General features: G+C 35.9%; 1 protein-coding gene and 1 pseudogene across 2 annotated transcripts in view; both read right to left on the reverse strand.

Moving 5' to 3' along the window:
- CPNE8 (copine 8) overlaps positions 1–24,342 on the reverse strand; it is a 176,231-nt gene that overhangs the window by 147,166 nt on the left and 4,723 nt on the right. Inside the window, exons 2-3 of the mRNA XM_081058554.1 lie at positions 5,964–6,004; positions 1,725–1,771 (exon numbers count right to left, since the gene is read on the reverse strand). Of these exons, the coding sequence (XP_080914680.1) occupies positions 1,725–1,771; positions 5,964–6,004 (88 nt within the window). The remainder of the gene's footprint in view (positions 1–1,724; positions 1,772–5,963; positions 6,005–24,342) is intronic.
- On the reverse strand, positions 10,144–10,973 carry LOC308502556 (small ribosomal subunit protein uS2-like; annotated as a pseudogene). The gene has a single exon. The product of its transcript is annotated as a small ribosomal subunit protein uS2-like (transcript).

Consider the following 24,342-nt stretch of genomic DNA (forward strand, 5'->3'; position numbering starts at 1 on the left):
ATAACACCAGAATGTAAAAATTGGGATTAGATAAGGATTCTGTAAAGGAAGTCTAATAGCAGGGGCTCTGGAGGCAGATGACCGGGGTTGAAATCTCTGCTCTGTTTTTAATAACTGGGTCACTTTGGTCAAGTCACTTAAGGTTTCTGTGCTTCAGTTTCCTCATTTAAAAACATCTACCTGTTAAGGTTGTTGTGCAAACTAAATTAGTCAATATATATATAAAGGGCTCAGAACATTAGTTAGTCATTATTATTACAAAAGACCTTATAAATTAAGTAAGAAATTTATATCTCATCACTTAGGCCATAGGAAAGCCTCATCAAGGGGGAATTACATTGGTTCAGATGCCTACTCCTATACCTGTGGATTCTCAGCTCAGTTCCTTTATTGGTCTCTCAGACAATGTTATTTTCTGAACCCTCCTGGTAAATGCTCAGCGCTGTCTAGCCCAACCTATGCTCAGTTAGTAGTTCCAAAGCATTGTCCCAGGCCTTTGAAAGGGAACTGCAGAGTGAATGACAAAAGGAAAACATATCTTTCAGGAAAATAATCAAAGGAATAATTAGAGAAACAAGAGAAAGGGGCATAGACTCATCGGAAGATAAAAGATAACATGGGTCTGAATAAAAGAGGTAGCTCATCTGAGATTTTTGTGTGTGTGAAAGAAAATTCATAATACTGGATAACTGATTCAATAGGGAAGGTGTGGGAAAGAGAGTCAGGGATGGCTGAAAAACTGCACTTTGATGTCGGTAATGTTATTAGCTATATTTGGAGCAAAGAAGAAGTAGGCATGGTGAATTTATATTTGGTTATGTAGAGTTTGACATAAGTATCGAATAAACATATGGAAATGTGCAGAAAGAATTAGATAAGAGAAACTGGTGCTCAGTATCCCATGTGCCCATTATCAATAGGGACAATTTTGAATTGGTTTATTCTCTCAGTTTTGAGAATAAATTGCAATGATCTATTCTTAACCACCTATCTCACGATCAAGACACATTGGTAAAACGGCTGGCTGCATAGCAGTCTGTGGCAACAAATAGCACAAATCTCACTGGGGAAATCTCGCCAGAAACTGTAACCTCATTAAAACAATGCACTAACTTCTTGAGGTAACCAGCAACTACAAGCAGATGGAAATACCTTTTATTTTAATATGCCTTATTCCCCTCCAACATGCATCCTTCCATTTACACATAGATATACTCTATAAAATAAATTAACTAATAACTCTGCCTCTTTGTTTTTGTTTCACTAAACAAGGTATATTTGTATTAGGAAACTGAGTTTCTTCTTTATTTTCAAATAATAAATTACTAACTGGCAAAAAGCAGGTGATAGCTGATATCACACACCACACTCATAAAATCTGTTAGTGTGATATTTTATAAAATCAGCAGCTGACCTCTAAAAGTGAGACTAAGTCCACAGACTTCAGTTACATAAGGATTGCAACACATTAAATTTACTTTTGACTGAGGAAAACACAAGTTTCAAGGCAAGAATATTCCACAGGAAGTTCATAAATCAGCCAAACATTCAGAATTATTAAAAATAAAACACAAAGGTTACTTTCATAAAATGAAGAAGAAATTCAATCTTTGGGTTTTAAAGACTTAAAACAACTAAAAACAGGAAAGTATCATCTTGATCAAATTGTACCTTACACGGTATCTTCCAGCACAGTGATTTTAAAACAAAAAATTAATCCTTACCTCTCTCCATTCTTTATTTCCAACTCCTTGTACATATAAGACACAGACTACAAAAGATGAAAATATATATGTCATTGATAAACATCAGATATGAACGTGTATAATTTGTTTTTCAACTGTGCAAAACCAACATCAAAATTAGTTCCTAATCCCTAGCCTTACACTTGCAAGAAAATTGCTAGTAAATTATTAAAGGATTGAAATATTTTGTAAATAAAAAAATAAACAATATCAGATCTTTAGAACTTAATATATAGAGCCTGGCACATAAAAAATATAATAATGATTTACTAATGTCTTACACATTATGCTAGAGATGTAGATAAATTTTAAATTGACAGTTTAACAGTTTGAAATATTTCAGTAAATCACTAGAAGCTTTTTTAAAATACCTATTGTGCTCAAAGCCATCATAGGAAGGACAATCTCTATACGTAATTTCTGCAACTCCAATCCTCAATACAGGCATATCTCATTTTATCACACTTTGTAGATATTTCGGTTTTTACAAATAGAAGATACGTGGCAACCCTGTGTCGAGCAAGTCCGTTTATCCAACAGCATTTGGTCACTTCATGTCTCTCTGTCACATTTTGGTAATTCTCTCAATATTTTTAATATTTTCATTATTATTACACTTGCTATAGTGATCTGTGATCAGTGATCTTTGATGATAGATATTATAATTGTTTGGGGGTGCCAACATGAGATGGCAAATTTAATTGACAAATGTGCGTGTTCTGACTGCTCCATTGACTGGCCATTCCTGCATCTCTCACCCTCTCATCAGACCTGGCTATTCCCTGAGACACAGCATTATGGAAATTAGGCCAATGAATAACCTTATAATGGCCTCTAAGTATTCAAGTGAAAAGAAGAGTTGTCTGTCTCTCATTTTAAATTAAAAGCTAGAAATGATTAAGTTTGGTGAGGAAAGCATGTTGAAAGCCAAGACAGGCTGAAAGCTAAGTCTCTTGTGCCAGTTAGACAAGTTGTGAATGCAAAGGAAAAGTTCATAAAGGAAATTAAAAGTACTATTCCAATAAATGCATGAATGATAAGAAACAGCCTTATTGCTGATATAGAGAAAGTCTTAGTGACCTGGAGAGAAGATCAAACAAGCTACAACGCTCCTTTAAGCCAAAGATTAATCCAGAGCAAGGCTCTAATTCTCTACAATTCTCTGAAGGCTGAGAGAGGTAAAGAAGTTGTAGACGGAAAGTGTGAAGCTAGAAGGGATGGGTTCCTGAGGTTTAAAGAAAGAAACTGTCTCTGTAACATAAAAGTGCAAGGTGAAGCAGCAAGTGCTGATGTAGAAGCTGCAGCAAGTTATCCAGAGATCTAGCTAAGATAATGAAGGGGGCTAAACAACAGATTTCCAATGCAGATGAAACACACCTACCGTGTTTCCCGCAAAGAAAGACCTAGCCGGACAATCAGTTCTAATGCGTCTTTTGGAGCAAAAATTAATTTAAGACCTGGTCTTATTTTACTATAAGACCAGTATAAAATAAGACCGGACCATATATTAATTTTTGCTCCAAAAGACACATTAGAGATGATTGTCCAGCTAGGTTTTATTTTCGGGGAAACAGGGTAATATTAGAAGATGCCACCTAGGATTTTCATAGTTAGAAAGAAGTCAATGCCTGGCTCCAAAGCTTAAAAGTACTGGTTGGGCCGGCCTGGTGGCTCAGGTGGTTGGAGCGCTGTGCTCCTAATGCCAAGGTCACTGGTTCGATTCCCACGTGGGCCAGTGAGCTGTGCCCTCTACAGCTAAGATTGTGAACAACAGCTCTCCCTGGAGCTGGGCTGCTGTGAGCAGCCCAGAAGCCATGAGCAGCCGGAGGTTGGTGTGAGCTGCCGCAGGCTGCTGTGTGCTGCCGTGGGTGGCCAGCGGCCAGTGTGAGTGGCTGGCCACTGGCGAGAGCTGCTGTGAGTGGCTGACCAATGACCAGAGACCAATTGCCTCAGCCAGGGGGAGCACAAGGCTCATAATACCAGCATGGACCAAGGAGCTGTGTCCTACACAACTAGACTGAGAAATGACGACTTGAAACAGAGGGGGCTGGGAAGCGGAAGAAGGGGGTAAAAGAAAAGTACAGGCTGACTCTCTTGTTAGAGCTAATGTAGCTGGTGACTTCATTGCTCATTTACCATTCTAATTATTCTAGGGCCCTCAAAAATTATGCTAACTCTACTCTACCTGTGCTCTATAAATGTACAAAGCCTGGATGACAGCACACCTGTTTACAACATGGCTTACTGAATATTTTAAGCCCACGTTAAGACCAACTGCTCAGAAAAAATATTCCTTTCACAGTATTACTGCTCATTGACAATGCACCTGGTCATCCAACAGCTCTAATGGAGATGCACAAGAGTAATGTTGTTTTCATGCCTGCTAATACAAAAACCACTCTGCAGCTCATGAATCAAGGAGAAATTTTGACTTTTGAGTCTTACTAAATTAATTAAGAACTGCATTTCATAAGGCTTTAGCTGCCATACATTGTAATTCCTCTAATGAATCTGGGCAAAGTAAATTGAAAACCTTCTGGAAAGGATTCACCATTCTAGATGCCATTAAGAACATTTGTGACTCATGGGATGAGGTCAAAATATCAACATTAACAAGAGTTTGGAAGAGTTCGGAATTCCAAACCTCATGGATGACTTTGAGGGGTTCAAGACTTCAGGCAATAACTGTAAATGTGGTGGAAATAGAAAGAGAACTAGAATTACAAGTGGAGTCTGAAGATGTGACTGAACTGCTGTAACCTCATGGTAAAACTTTAATGGATGAGGAGTTGCTTCCTATGGAAAGAGCAAAGTGATTTCTTGAGATGGAATCTACCCTAGTGAAGATACTGTGAAGACCAGTGAAATGACAACAAAGGATTTAGAACATTACATAAACTTAGTTGATAAAGCAGCAGCAGGGTTTGAAAGGATTGACTCCAATCTTTAAAGAAGTTCTACCGTGGGTAAATGCTATCAAACTGCTGTAAAAGCTATCAAACACATGCTATAGAGAAACAGTTCAGGAAAGGAAGAGTCAATCAATGTGACAAACTTTGTTGTCTTATTTTAAGAAATTGCCACAGCCACCCCAACCTTTAGCAACCACCATCCTGATCAGTCAGCAGGCATCAACACTGTGGTAATACCATCTACCAGCGAAAAGATTACTACTTACTGAAAGCTCAGATGACAGATAGCATTTGTTAGCAATAAAGTACTCTTTAATTAAAGTATGAATTTTTTAGACATAATGACATTGTACACTTAATGAACATTGTATAGTGTAAACATAATTTTTGTATTCACTTGGAAACCAAAAACATCTGTGTGATTCTCTTTATTGCAATGTTTGCTTTATTGTGGTGGTCTGTAACAAAACCCACAATATCTCCAAAGCATAGCCATTGTAAACAGGTAAGAAATCTTGTCAACCACAAAGGGAAGTTGCAAAAGGAAGATTAAGAGTTTAGGGTAAAGATTAGAGATTAAAAAAAAGTCTCACCCATTTGTCAAATGAGCCCTAGAAATTTTTATACCCACAAATGATAATGCTGTTTCCCAATGACTACCTCAAGAATTCTAACTTCTGACAAAATCCTTTGCTCTATAATTAAACTATATTTCTTCACATATTTGTAGAGAAGGAGAGCTGCTGGATATCAATTTCTAAATATTACAAGATTTGTAAACACTAGATGATTTATACATTAATTCTCCTGTTTTCTAAGTCAAAGTGTTTTTTTTTAAATTTCACAAGTTATCTCTAATATTCAAAATCTGTAATTAGAAATGAAAAAATTCAGCTCACACAAAAAGATGTTATATATTTTATTTGGTTGTATATGCCTTTATATACTGCTTTTACTTACCAAAAAAAAAAAAAGAAGGGAAAATATTACTCAGTGACTAAATCATGGTCCATTATGATTGTCTTTCAAATATAATTTCTACCATATGGCCATAACATGAGGTTGTAATTTCAAAGTTGAACTGTGCTATATGGGGTCATCTGCATTTCTATCTTATTTTCAAATTGCTAAGCAACACCCTCTTTATCCAGAGTACTGCTCAGAGAGATGAGTATGCAAAGGCTTGAGATCATTCCCCTTCTTGCTTTATAGGCTTTAAAACAAACTATGAGTTTCATACAATTTTTGCAAAATCAAGTAAGTAAAATAAGTACACTGTTTAAAAAGCAATTTAATAGACACTTACTTGGGTCAGATTTAGAAAAGGTGTCTCTGTCAAGAAGATTTCTGTTGAATAAAATAGAAAATGTTAGATGAATATAAGGCCAAATTATTTATATAAATATATACTTACATAAATGTGTATATATTCAATATAGTGTGTGTATAGTGTATATATATGTGTATATGTATATATACATACATATACATGTGTATGTACATACACACACACACACACACACACACACACATAGTGCCAAAACAATGTATAAACATTTTAAGAAAGGAAAACTGTGTTAAAATTGTAATAATATATATCGATAACAAAAGTTGAATACAATTCACGTTTGACTTCTGCAATTACAAGAGACGCTCAAAGTGGTTACCATCAGCATCCAGGCAAGTCTGATTACAGAGAACTACTGCTTGAGCACCATTGACCAAAGTGTCAACTTGTATACATTCTTTTGGCACCCCCAGTATATACATGACTAAATAAAAACTTGCTAAAGATCTACTTGTACTTATTTAAAGGACATCACTGGAGTTTGAGAGGCCAAGAGGGCTTATTCGTTTAGCCTTCCACTGCAGTTAGCCAATAACAAGACTCTCTACATTCTGAGATCAAAATCTCTGACAGAATTAACTGCTTTAGGTTTCCTTTTATCCCTTCATTAAAGAGTACATAGATGCCCAAAATGTTTCCTGAACTGAACTGTGAGTTTTTATTACTGCAAACTAGTTTGAGATTCAGAGCACATGATCACATTAGTCCACACAATTAGAAGGTAACAGTGAAGCACCATCTATTGACATTTGAGTGACATTAAGCCTAATGAATGTTATGCGGTTATTATGGTTTGGGAATTTAAGATGAACATATAGATCTTCCTTGAAGATTCTTCTTAGTAAAGGAAAAGATTAAAAAGGCAGACAAGGCCTTTATTAGCACCTATTTAGTGTTTTTTTTTTTTTAACAGATATTTCCACATCTACAACAGAATAAAAATGGAAACTCAGAAAGTGTGAAATCTGGATTCTTCTGGTATTGGGGTACCCTGTTAACCTTTAATGATAGTAATGCAGTCCTTTATGCTCACAACAATAACCCTGAGTAATAATAAAAAATAAAAAAATAAAAAGTTCACTATGTTCTAATTAATAAGACTGTCAATTACTAGAAAAATTTTTGTCTAAAACTTTTTTGTCTAAAATGTGATCATTTGAAGCTGTATCCTTGTCTGAAAAACTTGGCTGTCTAGTATGAAAGTTCCAAAAGTTAAATCTGTGTTTGAAGTTTCCTCAAGTTAGTTCTGCTTCATGTTCATCCTCCGTTATTTGGTAATAATTTGTAACAGCTAAATTATATTACTATATTTAATACTGATAACTATCTCATGTTTAAGCTGTCTTATTCCTCCACCAGGACTATACTCATGTGCATTCATCTGTTCTGCCCTTGGTATTTGAGAGGCCTTCTTTTTTTTTATATCAATCTGAAATCCTTCCTTATTTCAGGTTCTCAAAAGTTATGGCTTCCATGGAATAACTGTACACCGAACAAGCAGAGACCAAAAAAAGAAAAAAAATGAGATTATGTCTTGAAATATTCCTAGAAAATATCAGACATGTTTATATTTGGAATTAAGTCAGAGTCAAAGACCCTAGTCAGAAATCAAATTAAAATAATCCTTCTGTCCCCTAAGCAGACACTGTGACTCCAGCAATCGTTGGTAAACAGTAAATTAAAACATTTCCATTTGAGAAATTAATGTGATGTATGTTTACAAAAAGTACTTCTCCACTTACTCTTCTTTACAAAAAGAAATTCTCCAGCTCTTCCTGTTTTGTCAGTTTTTGCTCATTAAGTGCCCCCCCCAAAAATGCAATTCAACTCCTTCTTTCAGAGTTCATAAAAATCAAGAGATATCAGTGGAAAATACTGTAGTGTGGGTGGGATTCAAAAACTATGTTACACACATATTTAAAAGAAAATCATGTAATTTCAGTGCTTTGTTTTTCTAAAAAAAAACTATAATTTTTACCCACAAACATACAATAGATTTCTATCAACAATAAAGATAATTATTCTTAATCACAGATTTTACTGGTCACATTGTTTCTTCCAGTCATTTTGATCCATAACACATAATAAGGTCAAAAACTAACAAAGAAACAAAAAAAAATCTTAGATCCTTTATATAATAAGAAATAAAACTCCATAAACTCTTCATAACAGTCCCTGAAATTTACAGTTTAACTTTCCCATTGTCTGACGATACATTTCATCTATACTTTGGTCATATGAATGTAATAGAATGGACTATCTCTGACTACATTTAATTCCTAAAGACTTATTCAAACCTATGATTTTAAAGTTTGGAAAACACAAATATTCTTAAATGACGAATAGCCTGCCAAATACAAGGGATTATCAAAATATATCATCCAGTCTGGATTTATGGTAGGAATGCAAGAGTTTCACCTTCCCAAATCCTATTAGAAACAAAGCACATTCACATTAAGTGAGATAGGTGTTATTACCGAGGCCGTTTTATAAGAAATGAAACTAAGCTGAGGCTCAGAGATACTGAGTAAATGAGTAAGCGCACACAACCCGGCACACAATCCAATGCAGCCAACTCCTTCTGAATCTGATTTCCCTGTTCTTCACAAAATGCCACACAATCTAGAGAAGTCCACAAGAAACAATTTGGTTTCCTGTGAATGTTGAAAATGTAGAAGGTCTCAAAATTATACCTACTCGTTGAAAACAGGAGTATAAAATAAAATAAATTCCAGTTCATGGACCAATATGAAGAGAGATGCTGCCTATGGAATGAAGAGAAAGAAGGCCAAACATAACTGTACTTAAGAGGAAAATATTTTTGTTTTCCATGAGGTGCGTTAAAAAATAGCACATGCACGCACAAGCACATGCATCACATCAGCTCTCTCTTTTTTTTTTAACTTTTCAATTACAGTTGACACACAATATTATAGTAGCTCCAGGTATACAAGATTGTGATTAGATATTTATATGGGAAGGCTACTCCTTCCCTTCATGGGGGTCATCTGCTTGAGCTAGAATGCCTATAACTTTATGTCTATAATTTTATAACATGATATCAAACTTCACTAGGTGGAAAGTCCTGAACGTGTCTTTGTATTCTGTAAATCTAGATGTAGCCAAACCAAGGAAGATAGCAAATTCCTGAAAATAAACTATGGAAATATGCAGTGTATGATTTAAAAAATATACCGGAAGAAATAATGTATTCAAAATTATGATCTGTGAATTGCCTGAGTTGTTCTAGTAACCACTCATCCTCAAATTTCAATTAAAAATGCTTGGATTATGGATTTAAATGAGCATAACTGAAATAGCATAACTAAAGCTAAGCTCAATCAAACTCTAACCTGCCTGAAGATACTGGGTTAATGGAAGAAGTATATTTTGTATGAAACCTGAAAAAGAAGTTGATAAGCAAGAATTTAGTAACACCTTTCTAGGACCATCCAGGAGAAAGACTTCCCTGACTTACCCCTTCACTATTCAATCCTCATAGATGTTAGTCTTTAGAGAAGATGGATGCATTAAGTATCTCCCTCGCGATGACAGTTGTCAGCTCATCCGATAATCTTGCCTGCTCTGATTTTACGCTCAACAAGTCACCTTCTGATTTTAAGATACTTTCTTGTATAGTTATTAGCACAGAACTGTGTTTAGCGGCCAAACATAAATATTACAGTTTTATTGACCATAATAAATTTTATTCTCAATTGGCATTCCAACACCTATGCAGCCAGTTAGCCTCTGTAAATGACATCTCAGGTTTATCTTTCTCTACCTGGAAAATAGAAATTCTCTTTAAACTTCAGTGCAATTCTGCAAGTATTTTTCAAGCAAATACTCTACGCCTAAGAACTAACTAAGCACAACCAAAGATACAATACATATTAAAGACATATTCCCTTATTTCAAGAAGCCTGAATTTTCCTAGGAAGACAAATTCACAGAAGTAACTAAATAGCAATACTGGATAGTATATAAAATAAGTATATTGTGGGGAGAAGGAACAATAACCTAAAAACAAAGTCAAAGTTCTTCAGCTACAACTGAAAAAAAAAAAAAAAAAGGTACAATGGTTAGCTCTCATCCCAACTTTTTTTTTTTTTTTTTTTTAGTAACTGTTTATTTTCCATCAACCGTAAGACCACTCTGGTTGTTCCTTCCCATTCAGTGGCCTGAGCAGTGGGGGCTACAGACCAGTCTTCAGTGGCTGGCTGAGCACTCAAGTGTTCAGTAGGAAACTGCTGAATAGGCACAGAGGGCCCCCACACACCTTTAGACCGGTCTGTGACCTCAAGTTGAGCAGCAGTGAACTCAGGAGCAGTCCATTTACCATGAAATTCCTCCTTGGTCACAGCCTTTTCAGCAGCGGCCTTTTCTTCCTTCATAATCTCTTCAGGATTTCTGTTGAGGTAGAGATCAGGTGCGACCTTCCACAGGTGTTCACGGGACATAGTGCCACACATGCACAGAGCTTCTCGGGCTAGCATTCACATGAGATCCACTGGGTGAGCTCCCTTGTTGTATGGATGGCAATGTCATAACACAGAGGACAGTCTGTGTTACACAGAGCAATGGTCCACAGGTTAACAGTCCTGGGATCAGTGACCACCAGAAGTCTCGGCTCTTGGGAGGCTGCCTGGGTCTGGTTAGTGAAGGTCCCAGGAGTGAAGCAGCCAGCAATAGGAAGTTTGCCATGGCAGCAGCAAACTTCAGCACAGCTCGCTGGCCAGTATTCCTGGACAACAGGACCCTGACATCAGCCTGGTTTTCAATGGCACAAGCTGCCAGCAGAAGCTTCTCCCAGGTTCTCTTCAGATTTATGATGTAGATGCCATCACTTTTCCTTTTGTAGATGTACATTTGGAAGTCGAAGTTGGTGCCACCTAGATAGGTTTCTGCTGCAAGGAATTTGAGGACATTTTCCTGCCTCATTTGCAGAACATCAAGGTTTCCAGACATTGTGCAAGTTTCCCTTTAAATTACATGGGATCCGAGAACAATGACAAATGGGCCCCTCTCTGGGTAGTACAGAATAGCATATCCCAACTATTTTTTAAAATATACTAGAAAAAAGCAATTTATAGGTATGTCTATATATTAATAATTAAAATAACCTAAACAAATGTGTATCTTGAAATGCGTACCTTGTTTTGAAAAAGCTCAAGTATCCTTTTCTTATGTTTATATATAATGAGGCTTTATTAGTTGAAAATTAAAACGAATTCTTATGTAAAATGAGCACAATAACATGATCTCTGTTAAGGAAAAAGGGATTTTTAAGTGAGTTAACAGAAAGTTGCAGTCCCGCTGCTCTTTCCTAGTCAGTAAATGCAATCACCTAATAAATATTGTTCTTTGATAGTGTAGTAAGTATTGAATTAAAAAAAAAATCTTTAAAGGGGTAGCAAATATCATTACCCTAACACAGACATAACTTCGAATAAAAAGATCCACTTTAGAAAATCTATTACGAATGTTAAAGTTAATAGTTTCAGAGTAAAGACAATCTTACTATTTGTAACCTTTTAAAATGCTAATTTAACAAAATGTACAATATAACTTGTTATAGGGCATGAGTCCCCAAACTGAAGGTATGAAGTGAGTTTCAAAACGCACTGTTACTTGTGGCCAACAAAGCTTAGACAACAAATAAAGGGGCTCTACTGCTGTACCTGAGTGGAATTGTTCTATTTAATTTTCAATAAGAACAAAAACATAGCTTGTAAACAGAGCTAAACAAAAAATTGTTCTATTTCATTTTCCATAGGAATAAAAATATGGCCTATTGAGCTGAATAATGCTTTATCATTTTATAAACATTATCCAGCATAAATCTTCCAGATGTGAACAGAGAACCACATCTCCGTATCATATAATCTTCCCTGAAAATCGTTCTGTATCTATAATCAAAATGATTCTGGGTTTAACAAAAATATAGGATATTATTAAGGCACTTTTGTTTACCTGTTATTCAGTGTAGTCTCAGGCTCATTGACCGCCATCAAGGTGTTTATCAAATATCATTGAGGCAGCCAGGGAACCTAGCAAAGGCTTGCACACAAGCAAGGTCTCAACAGCATCGAATGAATGAATGAATGGTTCCAGTATCCAATCACAAGTATCAGCTTTTATACTTTAAATATGGTGAGATGTTTTATTATGGAAAGAAGGGTAAAAGAGGAAGGTGGCATTTGGGGCCTTTGCCCTAATAAGTAATCCACTAACTGAAAATATCTGAAAGTGACTGCTTTACTGGGATTGAAAAAAAAAATCCCATGTCACTGGGCCACGCCCAGGGCCCTTATTTAGGGCATTGTATTGTCTTACAGATTGAAATTAGGAAGTTCTTGGTATATATGTAACCATTCACACAAAATGGTTTCCGCAGATTTTTTTTTTTTTAAGATAAAGACAAGGAAATCAAAACTTTAACTGAACAAAAGTTGTTCAAATATTTGGAGGTGATGTGAATGTAACCCTTAATCCCCTTGGATTTATTTATTCATTCTCTATTTTATTCATTACACAAACATTATCTCTGGAAATTTAGCTATATGAATTTAAGGAAAAACATCTTTCCTGAAACTGCAATTTCTATGGCAAGGGGAAACAGACTGTGCATGAGCAAAAACTAAAGCTTTTGAAATGAAAAAATGAAGTATTTTGAAATTGAAGCTTACTGAAAAGTCAGCTAGAACCTAAGATACCAAGTAATTCTAAAAGATAGGATCATTGGAAAGTATGTAACAAGATTATCAGGCTTTCAAGAAAATAAGAATAGATTTTCAGATTTGTAGTTGAGCAAACAAACTGAAAATTCAGCTCAACAGCATCCTCTCATACCCTGAGCATATAAGTAGAACTTGACTATACATGATACCTATTAGCCCCAAACGTAATACATAAAAAAAGAGAATAAAGTTTAAGATATTTTTCAATTTTGCAGAAATTGGTTATTTAAAGTGTTTATTAATTAGTACTATTGAGCTAAAAAGTCAGGGATAAAAATAACAGTTTCAACCTTTGCATAGGTTGAATTTGGTTTAGATCCTAAAAGAAATTTGAAGGGAAAATAATTAACGATGAAAACTTTTATGATTCCCCTGAGGCTTTCACCTATGACTAATATTCTTGAAAATTACTTAAAAGGAAACCCAGGCTTTTTCAAAATCTGACATGTCAGAGCTTTGGTTTACCTGAGCTAAAAATAAACAGAATAACCCATTGGTTGGACATATTGTAAGGCTAACTCAGGATGATGCAAAGTTTCAGAAAAAAAGATATAGAATCCAATCCTTGATTTCAGCTGGAGAAGAGAAACATAACATCATGTTAACAAAAATAGTCAGGCTACAAAGAGACTGAGAACAGAATACACATCTTCTTAAAAACCTAAAACTTATGTACAAAACTAATCTCACTATCTTTTCCTCAATGTTGTAGCTCCCCTATTTCCTATCTCAGTGAAATGGCAAACATGGAAGGTAGAATAATGGCCCTCCAAACATATTAGGTCCTAATATGTTATTAGGACCTAATATGTTTGTTCCTAATCACTGGAACCTACAAATATGACCTTATTTGGGGAGTGGAGGGTCTTTACAGATGTGATTAAAATACAGATCCTGAGATGAGAGAGGATACTGTCCTGGATTATGTGAGTGGGCCTTAAATGCAATCACATACAAGTAAATCCTTATGAGAAAAAGGCAGAGATTTGACCCAGAAGAGAGGAGAATGTGAATAGAGAAAGAGATTTCTAGACTCTACCTTTAAAGACTGAAGTGATGCAGCCACAAGCCAAGGTATGCCAGTAGCCACCCAGAAGCTGGAAAAGGCCAGGAATGGCTGAATGCTCCACTAGAGCTTCCAGAGGGAGAGTGGCCCTACCAACGCCTTGGTTTCAGCTAAGCAATGATTTCAGACTGCTGGCCTCAAGCATTGTGAGAGAATAAAGTTATGTTGTGTTAAGCCAATGAATTTGTGGTAATTTGTTATAACAACCTCAGGAAACTAAGACAGCAACACTGTCCAACCCTCTTCCAAATGAGACCCCGGTGTCATCCTCCCTTTTCCTTCACCCTCTCCGCTAATGCTTCCCCACTTTGGCTTCTGCTCCAGGTCCAATTACTTCCCAGACCTCAGAGTTCTTAACTGGTCTTTCTGCCTCCTATCTCCCAGTTCATTGGCCATGATGTCTCCAAGAAAAAAGTTCTCTACTGTAAAACTTGACCAAATGGCTCCCTTGCATAAAACCCATTACCTATAGAAACTCCAAACTTCTTAATATAGCACTAAGTACCTATCACATTCTGACCCCAGCTTGATCTCCAGCTGCACATCTATCCATATTTCATATCATAGACTCTGCTCTAGACATTTCAGATTTTTTTGCAGCCTCTGAAACTAATATTGCCTCACATTTTCTGTACTCACGACTTACCCCTTTCCCTGAAATTTCCTCACCAACCTCATTCCTTCTGGAAAAGGTGAACCTCTTTCAGCTTCTCCCCACCGCTGTGTCCAGGGCAGGTAGAACTGATTACTCCCTTCTGTGAGCCCTTTCATACCCAATGGGAACCTATATCACAAGTTCTTCACCTGCTCATTATTTACTGAACCAGGTGGCAGACACGGTGCAGGGTACTTTAAATATAAGTCGCTGTCTTTATCCTTGGTATAATCCTAACAAGTAGCAAGTATTATCAGAATTCATTTTCCACATGATATAATAAAATTCAGAGAGGTTAAATAAAGTATCCAAAGTCACAAGATAGTAAAGGCGTAAGGTTGCCTTTTTGTAAATGTTTTATTGATTTTCAATTTTGATTTTTGTATTGGTTATATTATTGAGAATAAAATGAACTGTAAACAATGTCATCATTCATATCACTTTGGAAGCTCCTAGGAATAAGATATAAAATAACAATGAGACAACACTGGAAAGAGAAACATTCAATTATCATTACTTGCAAAAGAAATAACTAACAAAATCTTTCAAAATGAACAAGATAATTCAGTATAGTGGTTTGAGGCCCAATGAACATACAATATAGGGTCAATGGTTTTCTGGGTATCAGTTGTTAATAACTCTCCTATCCAATTAATACATTTTGGTACTTATCTGCCAGAGAAACTTTCCTGCAGAAAGTGGGACTCAAAGCAATCACACAATATGCTCTACAAGTTTAATCAAGGTCAAGCTCTGTGTGCTTTCAAGCATTTGGAAAAGCACCTGAAGACTGAGACACCAATATTCTGACATAAAGAGGGAAATGCATGATGAAAAGATGGAGAAGTTTTACAGAGCCCAGAGTCAGGAACGTCGCTGACCTTATGGGAAGAACTAACTAAGAACAGAACCACAGAGCTTTGCTAAATCAACAGAGACCAACACCAGGAGACCGTGAGCAGGGCTCCAAGGGCAGCCAGCAGCAAGACTGCACACATGCCAGGCCCTGCAGCCAAAGGGCATTCCTATAACTTCCCAGTGGCGTGTCTGCAGAGACACTTTAACAACAGTAGTGCTGGCTCTGTGGAAGCAGCAGAGAAAGGAAGAGGGATTTCCTGGGATGGCAGCTGAGGTCACTAGCTCAGAAGTTGCCCTGGAGTTCCTGCCCCCAGGTGGGGCACCAGGTTTGCAGAGAGGAACCATGCTCAAGTATTAAAATCTGGAGTGGAAAACCCAAAGAAAGAACTGTGTCCATCTTGTCTAAGTCATAAAAAAAAATGGGTGTTAATGATACATGCTCTTTATATATATCTAAATAAATGCACAGAGAGCTATCTGATTAGTATGTATGCTCTATCACTCGGTAGAATTTGGGGTGATTTGAATGTTCTCCTTTGATTTTTTAAATGTTGTTTGGTTTGTTTCTTTGTGTGTTTTTACAATGAGCATGTAGCACTTTTCTAAAAATTATAGTTGTTTTTTAGAGAGCCTTCGCTATCTTCATGATATGATCCAACTATTTCTGTTGAATGCCAGTATAAAAAACAAGAATTCCTTGCTAAGTGACAGGAACTTTCTAAACACTTTATAATAATTTTATGTCATACAATCCTCGCAGCAACTATATGAGAAGGAATTTCTATCTTCATTTATAAACCAAAGCACAGAGAGTTTAACTCACTTATCTGAACTCTCATAGTTAGTAATATGTGGAATTGCAGTTTAAATCCAGATCTTTCAATCTCTAAACTTGTGCTCTGTTCCTTAATGCATTATATCATTGTACTAATTTTGTTATAACACGTTAGATTGTGCATCGTCATTTTCCTCAGTCCCTCCTCCTGCCTACTCCAAAAGCAGTAATCACTTTTAGTTCACTTGGCAACAAACAGCGAGGTGGGAATGAGCTTACACCACGTATTTTAAACAATTAGCCAGATAAGCAATCTGTCAGAGTTTATTACTGCTCACAGAGTCAGTGCACAGTGTTTGTAGGTGACAATCACTTGTCCAAAAACCAAGAGCTGATGACTGTGATAGGTTCACAAATCACCACAAAGTCAAAAGATGAAGGCTAACTCTACTCTGCCCGACATCAGCTCAGATGTTGTTACCTTCCAAGCACCACTCCCAAATATATGTTGGTCACATGATTAGGTTTTCTATTTCTTTGTCTATTAGCTGTTGAGCAATATGTTGCTTCTATGCCAGGAAATAGTCATGTGTCTTCAGGCTCTAAATTTCAAAATCTTTATCTATATGCAGGGCTGTCCTGAGTCAGCTCCCTTTAAGATTTATCAATCAATACCTAGGTTATGCCAATGAGAAAAGTAACATGCCTATACAGATCAGGCTAGGTTGGCAAGGATTTGTTTTGTTTGGCCTCCAGATTTTAGGACATAAGATATTGTCCGTAATTTCTTTGAATCCATAATCACTGAACAATTCAAATGTCCTTAAGAGCAACCTGAGCTTTACAGAGTCAACAACAGAATTGAAACAGAAGGAATTAATCTGGAAAGGAAATTTGTCTGTAAGCATAAATGACCAACCAGCTGAGATAGGGAGACTGAAAACAATTTTCTAATAAGCATCTGTTATCCTTGTCACAAGAGACACTTTGGAGACCTGAGTAGACAAGTTTCAATGAGTCATCAGTCACTGTAAGTAAGTCAAAGATAATAACAATTAAAAAGTAACAGCATACATGCCACATAATATTGGTTGCCTTTATTTCAAAAGCCAACTATATCACTCTTTCTCCCAAAGCCCAGAAGTCTCCTAGGATCCTTCCAGGTACTACTCCAGGCAGCCAGCACCAGCAACAACTACTCAGTTAACATAAGATTGACCCCATCTTCCATCACCATTACAAACACTATGTTTGCCACAGATATATAAAGCATGTAAAAAATTTAATATATTCCAAAAGTGAATTGTAAGAAAGGCACAGATATCTATTAATATTAAACACTGCTCATTTTCACGATGAAGAAAACAAGTTATAGATCGCCATTGAAAGGAAAAACTAGAACATCAATAGCAGAACTTGACATCCCTTTGGGAGAATATTAAGTGAAATGAGGAGTTTGAAGTAGGAAGTAGTTAGCATTAGAAATAATCTACGTACCTTATTATCCCTTAAACAACTCAAACACACGAAATTTTCAAATGGGCATTGACAATCACAAGATTTTCCTAAAGCAGAACATGTTTATATTTTATTTCAATGTCCTGCTTCTAGTAGTATAATATCAAGCTCCAAGTAACATCCCAGGTCATCTAGACCAGATTCAACCTTTCTTAGGAACTAATGCCCAGAGAAGTGGCAGAATTGTCAAAGGTCACAGAGTCAGTGTCAGACAGAAACAGAATGAAAGCTCGAGGAGTCCACCATACTTTGCCGACATATTCCATAAAGAAGCAAGAATTCAAATAAATGTCATTCAAATAACAAAATAATTTAAGCAAAACAAAGAAATTGAAACCATTTAATTTAAATTATATGAGACAAACCTGGAGTTGAAAAAAATCAATCTTTTAGCTAGTATATTTCAAACTTCCATCCAAAAATATTTTTAAAATTCATTAAATAGCCAATTAGGAGAAACATTCACTTAATATTATGTCTCCTTCTCCCAATGCCTGTAAAGAGGCTTTGGATGAAATCACTGGGATAAAAATCAATTGCAATCAGCTTTCTACTATTTCTGCTTCTGCAATTCATTTGAAAGTTGAGATATTAAAATGTGTCAGATAGTAATCTATGTCCAAAATAGGTGATATAAATGGGCTCAGCAAATAAGTCATTGTTCTGTATCGTTCTCAGGTATTGCTTTCACTCACTCATTTGCTTTCCCTCTACTAGCTCTCTCATATTCTTTGCTTTATAGCTGGAAAATGTAAAAACCTATTGAAGACATCAAAGAAGAATGAGTGAGCTTTCGATTACTGAGAAAACCACAAATGATGTAATATTCCCTTTACAGGAGTACATTTAGATAAAACCTAAGCATTTGTAAGAATGCTCACAGAGTTATGCACATTGAGTTGACCCAATAACGAAGATCTGTGGACAGTGAGAAACAAATATCTCAAAATTATTTTGAAAACCACTATTAATCTAAGTAAAGCTGAGAAATGTGTTGGTTTCAACCAGTTATGGAAATTATAATCATATCTGGTTCATTACACTCTCTAACATTTGAGACCATTTTTAATAAAATTAATGTCACTTGTTACTTATTAATATATAGAGAGAGAGAAAGAGAGAGAAAGAAAACAGCTAATTAACAGAGTAAAAAATACTGACTTTTACAAATTCATGTCACAATTCACATAGCCAAAATTCTGTAGTGACATTTTTGACGTCTAAGTAATTATTTTATTTACATGGAATGCTGAAGAACATAATTGTCATAAAGGAAGCCTTGGATTTATTATTGAAAAGCTAGCAAGTTAAATGGTAACTTCATCATTAAGAAAGCAGTGGATTGAAATGATAGGGTGTGAGGTAAATTCCCAAATCTAATGACAAATATGAACATCACATAGTCAATTCAATTAATTTTCCTCTACTTTTCATTTGTCCAGTCCATCACCTTCCTCCAATATTTAGCTTTCATCTCACCCTGCCTGCAGATTTCTATTTAAATAGTCTTTTCATTACTTAATTTCCCACAGCTTCATTAGGTAACTCTGCAGCAGAAAAAAAAGGTGAGACTCAATACTTTGAAATTAAACAAGTTGTTAAGTTTATGCCACTCATCTGAATTATTCTACCCACAGCTCTCACTAATTGGGAACACAAAACACAAAAGACTTTTGTATTCCCGTTTGTGACAGCACTGAAATTGTCTATTATTGTGTCTCCCAGCTTTGTAATCTCCCTTCAGTCACCAACACATAGATACTGATAGGAATGAGCCCTAGCCTTAAAACCTAAACTAAAGAACTTATGGAAGAGTGACAAAATATGACTAGTGGTCGGAAAAATAAGAATTAGAGATACTGTTTATGGATTAGGAATGCAGACTTGCCATCTCCTAGATGTGTGATTTAGGACAAATTATTATTTAAATTTTCTCCGAACCTCAATCTTCTCACCCATAAAATAGGACATAACATCACCTGTTTTACCAAATTATTGTAAGGATCAGTGAATTAGTATGTGTTAAGTGCTTTACACATTGTCTCACACAGATTTCAATTTTGACATTAATTTAAATAAAATATATAGCAAACGTCCAAAGCTTCTGTGTTTCTTGGCCTCTTTTAGTACAGCTTTTATATCGGAATAGCTTTACTGTTTAATAAATAGAAATATTTCCCAGAGACTATAAATGATATTTTGTTTCTTCAGAATTTAAAGAAGTTAACTGATAATTCCCTCAGGATGTTTGAAGTATTAGTCATTATAGAATAAACATGACGAAATAGCTCACAACTTGAAAAAGAATGCTTGCTGTCTGATGTCCCTGGCTGATAAGGCATTAACATTGATGGCTGTCATAAGTTTGAAAATATTAAGGTATTGTGTGTCAGGCAGTAAATATTGGCCATGGCAGCAAGGAATCTTTTAAAATACATCTCATTTTATTATAGGCAATAAAGGCTTGCTCTCCTTCAGCCTGTGTTGTCATCTACATTGATATCTGTTTTATCACATATTCAACAGAAAAGAGCTGTCTAAATGTCAGCCCATTGCTTTTATTGATCAGATGTAAGAAATGTGCTAGAATGTGCTTTCATTCTAAAACTTTGTTGTTAAATCTACTACCTCCTATCTGTCAAATCCCCTTAGGTCCATATGTCTGATTGTGTGTGTTGATACAGGGGAGCTGTCGGGTGACAGCTCTGTAGAAGTTGAGTATGCATGTCCAAATCCACACTCTTGCTACAGTTTTATTCTACACCCCCTCCACATTTAGTAAGCATTCAGCCTGGGCGGTAATGTATGGTCTCTAACATGCAGCTTTGTAATTGTCACACTGCATTTCATGTCTCTATGACTCCCCAAATTGATTTTAAATTTGTGCAACCTATGGGTACCCTCTCTTCTATGTTGCTATGTGCCACCCGGTAACATACTCATAAGAAACTGAGACTAACAGCCATGAAGTGCTTTTTTTTGTGTGACAGACATGGTGGTAGGCACTCTACAGATTTTGTTTCATTTACTTCTCCAATAATACTATATATTTGGTTTTAAATAATTTTCATATTACTGATTAGGAAATGATATTCCAAAAGTTGAAAGAAGTTACCCAAAATAACACTCCAAAAAGGGACAAAAATGAGATTTAAAGACATCTGTCTGACTCCTAATTCCATTTTCTTGCTGCTATACTCTACTGCCCCAAATTCTCATGAATCTTTAACTGCAACTTTCTCATAGAAATAAAAATATTTAGAAAGGTACAGCCAGTTGTTTAGACTTGACTCTGCTTATTTAAAGAGGTATAGGGGGGAAATAACCAAAACAAGGTATTAAAATCCCCTTGAGAAGATAGCTCATTAATAACTTTAGCTCTAGAAAACTATCCCCAGGGGGAAAAAAATCACATATGTTGTCAAGTGCTGTTGAATAAGAATGCTCATCTATAGCATTATTTTGAATAGTAACTTTTTGAAATAAATTTTAGAAAGAGGTAAGTTAAATAAATATAGGATGCCCATATAATAGACTACTACACAGTCATGGAAGGATATGTTTTCCAAAACTAATGACAGCAACATCTACATGATATAATATTAACAGAAAAGTACAGAAGATAAATTGTGTAGAATATAGTACAGTTTCATTATAAAATGTGTGTGAGCATATATATAACACACACAAGGAAGAGGGACTATAAATGTAATGTTATAAATAAGAGAGAAATGAACTAAATGCTAATAGTACAATGGAATAGTGTGTGGTTTTTATTTTGTGTCTATTTCCATTGTAATTACTGAGTGCTTAACTAATGAAACAAGTAGTGTTTTAACTCATGTAGATGTATTAACTTATATAACCCTTCAAATAAATATAAAAGTTAGGAGCTACTATTATGCCCACTTTACAGATGAGGAAATTGAGGAACAGAGTGATTAAGCAACTGGTAAAGCTGGTCTAGTTCCACACCCATGCTCTTGAAGGCTAAGGAAAACTGGCTATAATAAACAAGTGTTAGTATTATAAAACAGGCTAACAACCGAATAGAAAACCCTTTGAGAGGAACTGTTTTTCTTCCCTGCCTTATATAAACACAAATAGGGAATGCAGGCTTCTGCCTTTTTTCCACAAATAAAGTAGCTAAAAGAGCACAGCTATTAACACCTTATTCCATGGGGCCTCTCTTTTTGAATTGCTTCTAGACTCACACTCTCCACAACGCAGGGTTGTTTTAGAACACCTCAGGTCCCAAATGCTGAAAAATGCAAGGCAGACAAAAATATTGGCCGAACAACATGAATAAGGCTTTACTCTCCTAAGATATATCTGGGCAACTCCCATATTGCGATTCCAAAAATCACTGTCCAGAAATGTCCCTAGAACAAATTTTCTTGAAACTCTTCAGCTAAAACAAACACAAATATGGTCCAAAAGAGGCACTATGGAGTGACAACAATTTTGAACCATAGGACCTTAGGAACTGCAGAGCCAAAAGACTGGGAGGTTATGGCTATGCCACAACTTGACCCTTGGTTTGCCTGTAATATGCCTCATTAGCAGGAAAGAGGCATTCTAATTTCCCTAGCTTATAGTAACATTATAATTTATTAATTAACGACATAATTTGAAAACCTGTTTACACATTAACTTCAAACTTTTTGTCTGACTAAAGAAAGGTAAAATCTAGGAGATAAACCAACTTAGACTGGGGTGGAACCCCCAACTGTTGTGTTTGAACACTTCGATCCTTTTTCACACAGATAATCAGAACAGCATAGGCATCTGCTTCAAACTGGGCCAATTTCTACTGGGCCAACCAAATTCTCCCTCGTGGAATCAAACCTTTGCTTTCCCAGGTGGTCAGTAATCACTAAGTTTAACTGGAACTGTGACATGTAAACTTGCAAAGTATATGCCGCAAGTGGATGGAGAAACAGAAAAAAAACAAAAAAAAACATAAAAAAAACTCTTCAAAGTAAGAGAAAAATAAGATGTACAGAGGACCACATTAAAATGAGAAGAAAGTAAAACGCATACAAAATTTCAATCGTCTTCCTGTTTCATTCGCAGTACACTTGCAGGCTGTCACACCTTTCATGGATTATAAAAATCACACGACCCCACTAATTCCAGTAGAGAAGCAAGACCAGAAACAGTGCTGAACTTAACACTATCATTTCTAATAGTCTAACAGCAGCAATTTTGTTCGTCTATACAATGCTTTATCTTTTACAAAAGGCCTATAAAGAGTATGTGCAAGTATATGTTTAACAACAGGCTTTCCAAAAAAAAGCTGAATGTGTGTGTGTTCACATAATTACACAATTTATTGTACGTTTTATTGATATAAAGTATGTATAGCTGAGCACACAATTTACAAATAATAGTAATATATATAATATGTTTTAATTGTAAATTCCATAGGGCTAATTGATTCCCATAGAATGTCTTAAGTGCAGACAACAAAATAATACATCAAGCCCGGATTTGCAGTGTTTGACAGTTTCTATGGTGCAAATATTCCCACCATGGCCGATTATAAACTACCAATGTGATGTCATTGAACATGGATTGTGAAGAGATGAAAAGTAGCACGACTGCATAATATTTTCACCATACAGATTAAAAAGATAAAAAACAGATGACAGCAAAGAGTATAGCTAATAGTGAAACGCAGTAAAATAATTAGGAAGGGATAACTTGAGTATGTCTTCACTTTCTTTTAAAATATAATTGATTTAAATTTAGGATTCCTCCTATATATTTAATTGTTAATAATCACTTTATTTAACAACCGGCAACTGTCTCAATCCCATTTAAACCAACTCCAGCACAACACTGAAAACTATTGTCCTAACACCTTAGTAGGGCCGGTATTGCTAATCTAGATCAAGTGACTACAGTCACAGAGTCATTTACTTAGCAAACTAGTAGATTAAAAGTTTTAATGTGAATAACTAGTACATGGTGAACCTAGAGATTTTGATTCAATAAATCTGTTGTGGGGACCTAGGAGTCTGCATTTTAACAGGCAAAGTGCCTTCCTCATGCCAGATGATTCATTCAGAGAATTACAGCGTCCAGCATTTCTTGACTACATAATAATATTCTGTGCCATGTTAGGAATACACAATGGATGACAAATGGGTTCTGTAGCAAAACTGATCAATCCAGTGACAGAGAGTAACCTCACAGGTTGATTCAACCGTAAATTCCTAACTGGGCAGGTCGAGGTGGGTAGTCACATCCCAAGCTTATGACTTCCTTCGTAAAAGGCTTATCTTTGCCGTAAGCAAGCTCCATCCATTATTTCTGGGCATCTAGGTTAACACACTTTTGAAGTGCCTTTTTCAGATCCCTAGGAAGTGTAATCACCTTCAAGAGAGTACATAATCTTGTGAACAATCCTGTAATCCAATCCCCGTCTTGCTTTCTTCCACCTTCTTGTAGTCTTCCTATGTTCCCTCCTTATTTCTAAATAAATAAAAGAAACTGCAAATTGTCATTCTGAGAGGCATTTTTCTCAGTCTGTTGAAATCTTGCTTCCAGGCTCATCCTCTGTTTGGCTCAAACAAACTCTTACAAAAATTCTGTACTGGATTGGACATTCTTACATAGACAACATGGGCACAAAAGAGACCAGGAGAATATGAAGACCAAGAATTATAATACAACCATTGAAGTGGAGCTGTGTTTGCCACCCCAAAATATGCCTCTTT

This window comes from Rhinolophus hipposideros (assembly GCF_964194185.1).
Source record: "Rhinolophus hipposideros genome assembly, chromosome: 9".
NCBI classification, from domain to species: Eukaryota; Metazoa; Chordata; class Mammalia; order Chiroptera; family Rhinolophidae; genus Rhinolophus; species Rhinolophus hipposideros.